The 12,407-nt window shown below is 33.3% G+C and overlaps 1 protein-coding gene across 3 annotated transcripts in view; it reads left to right on the top strand.

Moving 5' to 3' along the window:
- Positions 1 to 12,407, top strand: part of LOC140450377 (puratrophin-1-like) — a 1,292,549-nt gene that overhangs the window by 1,165,767 nt on the left and 114,375 nt on the right. For all 3 annotated transcript variants that reach the window (XM_072543974.1, XM_072543973.1, XM_072543975.1), the window contains one exon: positions 1,421 to 1,610. In XM_072543974.1, the coding sequence (XP_072400075.1) occupies positions 1,421 to 1,610 (190 nt within the window). The remainder of the gene's footprint in view (positions 1 to 1,420; positions 1,611 to 12,407) is intronic.

The raw sequence follows: 12,407 nt of genomic DNA, 5'->3' as shown, positions 1-12,407 counted from the left end.
TTAATAACCGAAACAGAAGACCAGCTCCAAAGATTAACACACATCTTCGATACAACAGCCAAGAAATAGAATATGATAATATCAGCAGAAAAAACCAAATTTATGACAACTTCTAAATACCCACTATGATGTAAAATCGAAATTGATGGGAAAATAATAAAGCAGGAAGCAAGGTTTAGATATCTGGGAATAGATATAACTAGTTTGTTAGTTAGTTAACTAGAGATGTTGAAAAAGAAGTACGACAACAAAGCTTAAAACCAAGTAAAGCGGCGGGATCTCTTAATGAAACAATCTGGAAGAACAAACACCTAAGACAAGACACAAAAACAAGAATCTATAAAGCAGCAATTAGACCCATATTAACATACACGGCGGAGACAAGATCTGACACATCCAAAACGAGACGACTACTTAAAACAACGAGATGAAAATACTTCGACGAATATTAGGGAAAAGTCTGTTAGATAGAGAGAAGCGAAACCATAAGAAGAGCATGAAATATTTAAGACATAAATGGATGGGTGACAAAACGGAAACAGGAGTGGAACGAACACATTAGTAGAATGGCAGAGGATAGGATAGTATGAATATCACGAGATAAGTCACCAAATGGACGAAGAAGTACTGGCAGGCCAAGAAAAAGATGGTGCGATAATCTAAACAATTTAGGAGGCTAATATTGGAGAAGAAATGAGCTTTAAAGCCTACATACAAGAAGGAAGAAGAAGAAGTATCTCCGATTCAGCAATCTTCAATCTTATCCAGGACACATAGAACTGTTGGTAACCCTAAAGCTTCAAAAATTCATTCTTAAAAAAGCATTTCTCTCGTTCCCTTACTTTTATCTCTTCACTTGCACACCTTCCTCACCTGCAAGTAATTCCTAGTCAATCCGTTCCTTCAATTTTGTTCCCGCCAGACTTTTTCTATCCTACCTAAATTGAAAACCAGAATACTCTCCTTGTGATCATACTTTCCCCTCTTTCTTCCTCAAAATTTCAAAATTTTGTAAATTAGAATGTTAAACAAATGTCTTATTTCTAAGAAATTATCGGAAAGCCTTTACAATCGGTTTCAAAAATTCCTAATCTGTTCGAAAATATCTATTATCTTATCTACGTAACCGAGGCGTAGACAAAAAATACGATTATTAATCTTCCTAGAAACCGCACAGAAAAAGTTTTATTATTCTGCACTGCAACAGTGGCCTTTTTTTCTTCGAATCAACAATCCGAAATTACACTGTAACACTATCTACACCTATCTAAATATACAGTAAACATTAGGGGTTTTTTCTGCAAATTTTTATTTTAACAGCATTGTAGATTTATCAATATATAAAACTGTCGCATAAGATATCATTTGTATTACTGTATTTATTTATTTATATACTGAAATTAGTTATATTTTTTTTCAGGCCTAATTCTAGAGAAAAAGGTTTTACAATACTTCTCTTAGCGGAAAACGAGGCTGATTATAAAGTAGTAGAACTTTTAGACAAAGCCGTGTGCCTAGTAGGAAACTCAACGTTTATCAACAAATTTTTAATATGGACACCTGGACCAAAGGGTATAAAGGAGGTGAAAAAATTGACGAGTCAAAGTCGAGTAAGTATTTATTTATTTTTGTGGGATTAATTTTAATTTGCTGCTGTAATTCAATAAAATGCAAAAGCTAGGGGCCATTAAAATATGTCTAGTTGTTTATATCTTGACGTTTAACGACTAAGGTGTAAAACTGAAGAATTAAGCTATGCCATAATTCTCATGCCAACTGTAAAATACGACAAAATCAAAGGATCACTTTTAATTTTGTTCTTTATTCGGTAGTCATATCAGATACATTGTATGTACGTTAATATATACTTGTTCGGAATAAAATTCTACTTTCAAAAATTTAACTATTTGCCTCACCCTGTACGTAAAATAGCTATACCGTCCCTATAGACGAATTTCATTGTGAATTCTAAGGGCTCACTTTTTATTTCCGGTTCATCCGGTCACGGCGCACTGGATGGAAGATTTTAATTCAGTTTGTGAAGAATGCCCATTGAAAAAATACCTACAATGACGTTTGCTAGTATTTTATCAATAAAAGTTTAAAACGATTATAAATAATGCAGGATTTAATACTCAAAGTTGACCAGAGTAATTGTTTGTGGATTTAAAAGTGTTGCGTGTGAACAATTGTGGTTGTATAATACGTTTTTAGCTTTACTACGTTGTCAAGGTAACTATTTTAATATTTTACATAATAACAGTATGCGTATACCAAGTACGAGAATATTTTTACACAGTTTAGTGTGTACTGCTCATCACTGATCATCTTAAAACACTTTTTTTGTTTTGAATTCTATTTGTTTTGTGTAATTTTGCAATGAAGTGATTTGTCTTTTTATTTTCTTCTCCACTTTTGTTAGACTCTTGTTCTTTTAACATATTACTTTACGTTTATCATAACTTAGTCCCCAGCATGGACTATCAAGCAACATAACATAAAACATATTGAGCGTTTCGAAATATGCTGCTATTTTCGAATACTGAGAATGATGTAAAATCACAAATAAAGAAGTACTACATGAAGTGAATAAAACCCAAAGTAAAACTTTGGGGTTATCTCTTTTTTATACTGAATTATAACCAACAGAAGAGTGTAATGTTTGGATCATCTAATGAACAGATGCAAAGGCAACAACATGCCTTTGTTTTTCTACTTACGTTCTAACTGTTTAGCGTTTCGTACATTTCAGTTTCGTTCTATGTTTCTATTCTAAATTTCTTTTACAAAATTTGGACAAGATATTAAAAGTTATAATTTTTCAGCATTGATCATTCCTATATAAAGACCATTGTAATCTGCTTCAATAAAATCTGTACTATTATGCATTTAAAACCGAGTAAAACTTAAATCGCTATACATCTCGCTAGTGTCCTATAATATCCATCTTCTGTAATTTCATCAAAGTGCTCTCTGTGTTCTGTGTTCTGATTTTGTTAATTATGAGTCGTTGTCCACTGCTGTGCAGTCTCTTACATCCTTCAACCACGAATATTGTCTTTTCTCTGGTCACATGTATCCTTTAAACTTTCCTTCCATTGTGAATCATAGGAATCTGTATTTTTGTCCTCTGTTAATATGTCTTGACCTAGATAACTTGTTTTCTGGTACTTTACAATCTTTAAGAGTTTTCATCAGTTCCTATTTTTCTTAACATCTCATTATTGGTCACGTACTCCGTCCAAAAGATCTTCAGTATCCTTAGAAAAACTCATTTCAAAAAATTGGAGCTTATTGCAGTGTCCAAAATAACATTTTTAAAAGTTGGCATGCCTGAATCTAAATACACTCATATATTAAGCTTTAGGCGTCAAGTATTTGTTGCTCCAACAACTAATAATCATATTCCAAATTCACTTCTAATATCTCAGGACAATACCCCCTACAGAATTTATCTTTCCTTAGATGGCTTAAATTGCTCTAAATGTAATACCACAGGACACAAAGATGAAAACTGCACTATCGAACCAATTAGTATACAAAATATTGATCATCTATCTCAATCTATAAATGTTAATATTTCTGAAACAGAAAATTATCCAATAAATAAAACATCCCTTACATCAGAAACCCCAACTGCTCATTAATCCAGTACTCCTGCTACTTCTTTAACCAGACCACTACCAAATACATCCTCCAACAGACAAAACCTACCCGATTCACTATCTAATAATACCAGCATATTATCAAATACTTCTATAAAAAGACAAATGTCAACATCTCCTGAAATAATAGAGTCAGAAAATCAAAAAATAATAATTCCTGTTCCAAAGAAATCTGCACCTAAAAGGATTAAAAAAGCTTTGAAGATCTTAAAAAAGATATATGGAACAGACAACTCTTCTATTACTGAGGAAGAAAGCAACTGCAACTCTATCCAATAACCAAATTCATAATCCAATGGAATTTGAATGGCTTTTACAGTCATATCGAAAACTTAAAACTATTAATCAATGAATTCTCACCTTTAGTAATATGTTTACAAGAAACACGACTTTCTAATATTAATGTAAAATTGAAAAACTATACACCATACATCAAAAATAGACCGGTGCAGCAAATAGCTAGCGGTGGTCGAGTCCAAAGAAATTCCGTTAGATACAAATCTGCAAGCTGTTGCAGTCTCAATAGTTTATCATTTTAAAATTAACATTTGCAGTGTATATTTACCACATCCGGAAGAATCCATACCTACTCTTAGAACTACAAAAAGTTAGTTAAACCAAGTCGTGCTTCAATTAATCTCTGGACCCACTGAATTTTTGTAGAATTAATTGCAGCAACCCATATCTTTCGCTGTTCCTCGTGATATGTCCGAGGTATTTGATTTTGGCTGCTTTTATTATGGTTAACAACTCTTTTCCTTTTTGCATTCTTAATAAAACGTTAGTCACGTGGTCGGTATAGGATATCTTTAGGATTGGACGATAAAGCCTCATTTCGAAATCCTCGATTTTCTTGCAGGTAGCGTCTGTGAGACTCCATCCACTGAATATCGTAACATATTGTATAGGAGGTCGTATTTAAACCTCGCGATTAAGATAGTGTGTCACTGAGGAACAAAGATAGTTGAATCTGCTTACTAATTATATTTTTTTTTATGGGAAGGATGTGGTAAATCTTTCAAAGTCATACCAGGCCGTGTTTTGTTCGAGGTGGAAGGGGCATCTGCACGCAGTTCCCCAGAGGAATTTGAACTAAAGGCATTATAATTAATTGACATTTGACCCAATGTCTAAAGATAACAAGTATATTTCCCCTACAGACAACATCGCCTAAAGACATTTGACATAACGTCACTTCGCCTTTTGAGATTTTAATTAAACTAATGTCAAACAAATTTAAAGCCATGTATTGAATTAACAGAAAGTTATTATATTTTAATCCAGATTATCATAATCCACAAGGAAACTACTTTCCTGTGTTTGCTTGTATACCATAAAGCACAAAAATTTGATCTAAAAATCTTTTATAAAAGGTATAATAATATAAATGAAGCTTTTCGGGCTACATCACAGAACGTTTACGGAATTTGAAATGACTATTTCATTATCAGTGCTTTTTCCTAAAATAAGTATTACCACTTTAAAGCAAACGTGAAGGTTAAATTTTGACTAGGCTTGTAGCAAAAATGTGGTTTAATGCTACTAGGTTTACATGTTTTAAGCCACTTAATATAAGGTAAAAACCCTCTAATTATAATTAAATTAATTAAAGTTACATTGTTGCTGATAATATTCTAAGATGTAAGTTTTAGACTGAATTTACTTGAATGTAAACTGAATCTATTTTTCAAGTCGATGATGGTGCTTCTGAAGATTCCACCCATTTAGTGTTCGTCATTCTGCTTCCGGGATGATGACAATTGAATGTTTGTGTTTCGAATATTTCCAAAAATGTGGTTTAAGGGGGAGTTTATGTTTTTGATACCTACATGTTGGCCATAAACCTAAGGCACGAATTTTCTTTGTATCAAGAAACTGACTGTTATATCGATTCTGGAAACAAATTCAATTTCCATTAGATCAAGTGTGTATTAGGTTTATATTTAACTCCAGAGTATCTGATTTCTGGTCTGATTACGGTATTAAAATGTCTTTGTAAATCTTTAGCTTTTTATGCAGTTATCATTATGCCAACTGATATCTAAAACTTGTTATTTCTTAAAACTGTTCTTTGAGTTTTCCTTTCAACCTTATTACATCTTGTTTTTAGTACGAACTCTAGTAAATTCTACACTTAGCAGCAAAACTCAAGCACCACCTTAAATTTTTTTTGATTTTTCATGTCTCATATTTCCTAAACCTGTTGTCGGATTTAAGTGAATGTTTTAATATGTGATAGCTCTATTCTTTAACAATATCGCTGTAATCATATTGTTGCTAGATAGGTAAATTGTCATTGAATACCTGGTGTACCAATCACACTGTGATTTTTCCTCAAAGTTTGCAACACCCTGTGGGATATTTTAGGATTTAGAAAATACTAAAATTAAAACCCAAGTATAGTCTAAGATTTTATTAACATTCCATTTTTTTATTCATTCGCTTATGTTGGATAATAAAAAAGTTAGGTGCTTTAACAACTAGCCATGTAAATCTTCGGGCTTTGAATTGGCCACCGCATAGTCCAGATCTTAACCCGATCGAACATTTGTGGGACATAATTGGCAAAAGACTATGACAGTGTTTGCCACCTCCTAGAACCTCATAAAAGGTAGAAACAGTAGCTCTCGAGATTTCGAATGATATTGATCAAGACCAAATAGCAAACCTAATTTCGAGTAAGTGTCTTCGACGTGAAGCCGTATTAGAAGTAGGGGCAGAAACACGCGCTACTGAAACGTATTGTATTGATTTATTTCTGTTACTTTAATGATGTTATAACCTGTTTGGTATTCTTTTTTTACTTTAATGATGTTAAAACCTGTTTGGTATTCTTACGTTATGCTAATAAAAACGTTTTGTATTATAAAAATACATATCTCCTTTATTATCGGGTATAAGCGAATGTTTTAAAAAACAAAATGTTTCGAACTTTGAGAAAAAAAAAACACAGTATCATTGTTACACCCATGTGTAACAATGACATTTACTCGTCTAGCAATAACATTATTATAGCGATATTCTTAAATAACTAGGCTATAACATATTTAAAAAATCACTCAAATCAGACGATATGTTTAGGAAATTCGAGACATCAAAAATGTCCCAATTTTAAGGTGGTGCGTTAATTTTGCTGCTCAGTGTAGATCTGATCAACTTTTATTTTCTCTTACCTCTTTGATTTTTTTCTGAGATACGAATAATCATCAAATTTCCTTAATATACCTTTCCATTCACCTTGAATTATGTTTTTAAATAATAACGAACTTTTTAGTATAAATTAGTGCTTGTAAGTGGATATGACTCATAGCCCCAAGCAATTTGTAATATTAGTTTACATATTTCAAACTACCTAATATATGATTTTTATGGGAGCAAATTAAATACATACATTTTTTATTTTACGAGAAATATACAACATTTATGGAAATAAAAGGTGAAGCCGTAATTTGTTGCTTGAAATTAGTATCCTCGAAAAAAAAGTTACCATAATAATTAGGAATTGTTATCAGATGTCCTTATACATATTTATAGTTCAGTTTTTAAACATCTTTACGTACATTGTTTGTTAAAATAGACGCGTGTAACGTTTTGTGATAGGTTTTAGTGCATGTGCTATACGTTGGTACGTAATTCAGTTACTAGTTTTTCCAGGTTTGCAGGTAGGATTTTGGAATTTATGGATTTTTGGTAATGATGGCAAATTTGTTTTCTCGCTTGTAAGTTGTTTAGTATTATGTAGATTACTATGTCGATTTCCATAGTATATTTGATATGCGATGCTACATTGTTTTTGTCCTGTCACTCATCATTGCTTACAGTCGATCATCAGAAGTTTACGTGCGTTGTCACCTCGCCTTTAATATCTGGAGCAGTTCCAGATAAAACGTCGGAAACCAACATTTTAAAAAGGATGCACCATTTCAAAACCTTTTTTTTTTGTTCTCTTCGGAAATCCATCTCATCCGAAAGATCTCCCTTATCACTGAAGCTGAAACTTATTGTGTTTTACTGCACATTGTTGTTTCGTACACCCAGTCTAAAATTTTTGTTTCCTGTAGAAGTTTGTACAGGTCTTTTGCTTGGTGTGTATATATGGTCTTTTGCTTGCTAAATATACTAGAGTCTCCTGTTGGTTGCTCATATAGTTTTTGTCTTTTGCGATTCAGCGACTCTCAATCACATAATACACAATATTTTACAGTTTCTGGGTACTTATCGCATAGTCTGCAGTTCAGGTCTCCATTGTATATACCTATTTTATTCAGAAATTCTCTTACTGGTGCATATCTGGTCAAAATTCCTGTTACTTTTCTCAGTTTGTTACTGCCCATATAGAGCAGTTCCTCTGTTTTTTTCGGTGTTGGTGGTTTGTTTTCCTCTTCGCCTCCATATTTCCATCTGAAGATTTTTAATTTTTATTGGTTCGTTCATATTTTTTCGTTTTTCTTCAATTATTTTCTTCTTTTCTTCACAATTTGTCTTCACTTCCTCTCTAAACCATGGTGTTTTCTTTTTTGATATGTTAGTGTTTGTTACTTTCCTCTCTCCAAGTGATTCTGTTGCTGAGTTAATTATGTTATTTTTGACTTTTCCCAGCTTTCCTCGATGTTATCGTGATCTAATATTTCATTCCCAGAGATCTTCTGTGATATTCTTTTTCTGTATAAGTATTGCGTGGATTCTGTATTTAGTCCTTCAACTTTGATTTTTGTTTGTATTGGCGCCGCCCTCTGGAGTGTGAAGTATTTCAGGATGATTCGTATTTTACATAATACTAAGCTATGGTCGCTACCTACATCTGCTGAGTTGAGGCAGTCAGTTGGTTATAACATAATCTATCTATCATAGATCTTTGTCCAAGGGTGGTATTAAGTGTATATTCGTGTTGGTCTTTGTAGTCAAAAAATGTGTTGTTTGTTCTAAGTTCGGTATTCATGCAGAAGTTTATCATCAGTTGTCCATTTTCGTTTTTAACATCTTCGTTATGTTTTTGCTTAATTCTGGGTATTACTTGATTGTCTACTCGAGCGTTAAAATCCCCCAATATTATCATCTTCCCTCTGATTTGATCTACTACTTGTTGTAATTGCTCATAAAACGTTTCCCTTATTGTTGAGGCTTGTTATTTTCTGGACCGTATACTCCGATGATGTTCAAGTCTTCCTTCTTCATTCTTATCTTTGCTGTTAAAATCTTGTCTGATATGTATTGACACTTTGATGTGATTTTGTATCTTTGGTATTAGTAAGACTACACCTTCTTTGGCCCTGTTTTGTTTTGCTTCAGGCTTTTGCTGAATACATACTAATCTACTCCACCATAGATTAGTATGTATTCAGCTAATTTTAATTGTTCTTTTCCTTTCTTTTTTGTTTCCTGTAGAGCACAAATGTCTATTTCTTTCTCTTTCAGCACTTGGGTTATTTCTTGGTACCTTCAATTGAGCGATCTGATATTCTAAGTAGTAATTCTCATCTGGGTTTTGGATGTTTTTCACTTATCCTTATTTCTTGCCGTGGTCGTCTTAATAGAAAATAATAGTAGAACATTATTACTAGTCGACAACATTAAAAAAAAACAGGGAAAAAATTAATAACCAAAAATAAGCAGCAATAGAAGCTCCCCGGCGAGAGAAAGATACTAGAACACGTAATGGCGAATTGTCCAGAATAAAATCTTTGCGAACTATTAAAATACGTCTTTGGATATCTTGAACACCTAAAGTTACGTTATATCCTGATGATCACTGGTGCTATAACCTTAAAGTATAGCTTCTACTTTTACGAGTCTTTTTCGCCATTCACTCCTATTCATTGACCACCGCTGCCCATTTATCGCACCAAGTTTCCTCTCAAAGTCATTCACACCATTCCTAAATCAACGATTTGGTCTATACGTCTACTTCTTTCGGGTTGCGGGATAAGGATCCGTCTGGCATAGCTATTGTAAGTGAGAGACTGAGCCTGCTAGATGACCTAGCTGTTTACTTTTATGAGGAATATGAAGTCTTTTCCACCTGCTATTTATTTTTTGTATATTTTATGGTTATTATTATTACAGCAGAAAAATTTTCCCCGCAATCATTGTCCAAGATCAGGTAAAAGTTTTACTCTTGATGATTGAAAAATCCCTATCACAAGGAAGGTAGGAGTGTCCTCTGATGGGATAATACTGTTCAATTCGATTGAACCGACCACTGTCGGTAAGGGCTAAGAACACTGTTTAATGTATGGTTCTTATTTTTACCTTCACAGTTATCCGAATAAATGTGGACTTCCGTAAATGAATGCAAAACACATTCACTTTTAGTTGCCTCAAATAGAAGGTTTCCTGTACTGGAATCATGGGCAGTGCAATATTTTGCATATAATCAAAAGCTATTGCTAGCACATGGGATTCTTTCGCTTATGTTTCTTGGTTATTTTCTCTTTTTAATTTATTGTAGAATTTTTTTGATCTACGCTTCTGAATCATCAATTTAGCAGCAACGTTTCTTTGGGTTTCGTGTGGTTATTTAATTAGGGATCCACAGAACACAATAATTTACGGTACAATACATAGATGTTGATAGTGTTGCCTACAAAAAGATTCTAAGTCACTGACATAGAATCTTTTAGTTTACAATGGTATATTTCAGCCCTCTACGCTCTATGCATAGAGAGACCAGAGTTAGAATGTTTTTGCATCAAAAGAGGCAATACTGTTCATAAAACAAATTTCCATCAAAATGTCAATAATGAAAAAAATAACGACTTAGAATGTTTTTGTTTACGCCCATTCAAATGATCTTAGAGATACTAACTTGTAAGATGAAGCTTCCTTATAAAATCGTATAAACAACTTTCTTGAATAGACCAATACATTCGTATTGTTTAGTTCTACTTGCAAGTGTATTATTACGTATTTTCTTGCTTACTTAACAACTTTAATCTGATTCTTAATTATTTTTTCTTTATAGTGTTAGTCTCAAACATCTCTATTTAGCTATTTATTTATATATACCTAACATATATTTACCTAAATACCAATTTAACTTAACTCGACATTCTTTAACCCGTGTAACCCCTGTTCCCAATCTTGTTTATTAAAAATCTTCATTATCATTGTACCGTTAGACCTAGACAAGTATTATTAACATTCCCTTTATTATAGTCATTTGTAATAATTAAAATCTCATTAGTGACTAAGCAAGACATATTTTAATTTTCGTTGGTTGTGCTTATAGAGCCGATGAACCCGTCTAAGACGTTTCGTTAAATCAACAATTTGTTTTAACTTAAGTACAATAGAGCCCAACTAATTAGATATTTCAGGGTATATTATATGTTGAAGTTTAGTTATCTCGCGTTGTTGAAAAAGTTAAATAGGTAAATATTGCATTCCAAATTATATATGAACCTTTTTTAGGTTTCGCAGATAGATAAATACTAGAAATACGGAAATATAATGCGGACAAAGATGTAGATATAGACACAAATAAATATTAGAATAATCTATATCAATCACCGACAGAAGAAAATTTTTTTTTACTTTCCTGTCAGGCCCTTGTCATCATCACCATTCAATTCACTAGGATTCTTGATCTATTTATTTTCTTACCTGTCTTCTTGTCTTTATTTGTTACATCGAAGTCCAGGTTGTAATATAATCACAGATAAGATTCTATTAATAACAAAACACATTGAAGAAGGTTTTTAAAGAAAGGTAAAAACATCCGTTGCTTTTATTGCCATATCAGCTGTATACAATCCCGTCTGGAGACAAGGACTAATCTGCAAACTACTTCGTATCATTCCGTGTCAAAAAATACCTAAACTCATTGATAGCATGCTCACAGACAGACCCTTTTCAAGTCACAATGGGCAATTTTAAAAGTGTACAGCTCAGCAATGGACTACCGCAGGAATCTGTTGTAAGGAGGACCCTGCCGAGGACAACTTCGTAGAAATTTGGCTACGCTGACGACTAGAACATTGCGGCAAGACGTAATACCAGAGCTATTACAGAAACCATACTAACGGATGATCTTGCCATTATGGGAGAATGCAACGAAAATCAAGTGCCATACATCTAAATAATGCCATAATGCCCAAGCCAACAAAAAACTTTCCGTTCACTTTGAAAACTGCTGACTAATAACACCAAAATATCTAACGCGAAATAATATAATCCAAAAGCTATGTGGCACTACTTGGGGTTCCTCAACCTGCGTACTCATATCATCCGCTCTTGGGCTTGTATACTCACCAGCTGAACATACTTTTCCGGTATAGCTTAATAGAAAACACACGAAAATTGTTGATACCCAATTAAACCAGACAATGCGAATGAATGAGTTTAGGTACAATTAAATTAACACCGAGCTATTGGTTTTCCATTATGAGTCACATCCCACTGTCGAAACTACGAAAATTAGAGAAAATCCAGGCTGGCCATCAACTACCCATCCACCATAAAAAGCTTAATGTCAAAATGAATAGACTGCGCTCCAGATATCATCCATTGTTAAAGGCCACCTACTTACATCAGGAATATTTCAGCTTCACCAACGCCTGGAGAAGACAATGGGAGAGCGACTCAATATAGGAAGTACAGCAAATGGTCTGTATCGATCAGAAACCGCCCGGTTTTGAACCGCTTTGCAATACATGGACAACGCTGAACAGAATAAGAACAAGTCATTTCTTCTCAGAAAATATAGTAAAATCAACATGAGAAAATCCAGGCTAGCCATCAACT

Source organism: Diabrotica undecimpunctata, chromosome 9, assembly GCF_040954645.1.
Source record: "Diabrotica undecimpunctata isolate CICGRU chromosome 9, icDiaUnde3, whole genome shotgun sequence".
In the NCBI taxonomy this organism is placed as follows: domain Eukaryota; kingdom Metazoa; phylum Arthropoda; class Insecta; order Coleoptera; family Chrysomelidae; genus Diabrotica; species Diabrotica undecimpunctata.
Note: the sequence above shows the minus strand (reverse complement) of the source record. Positions and strands in the feature narration are given on the sequence as shown.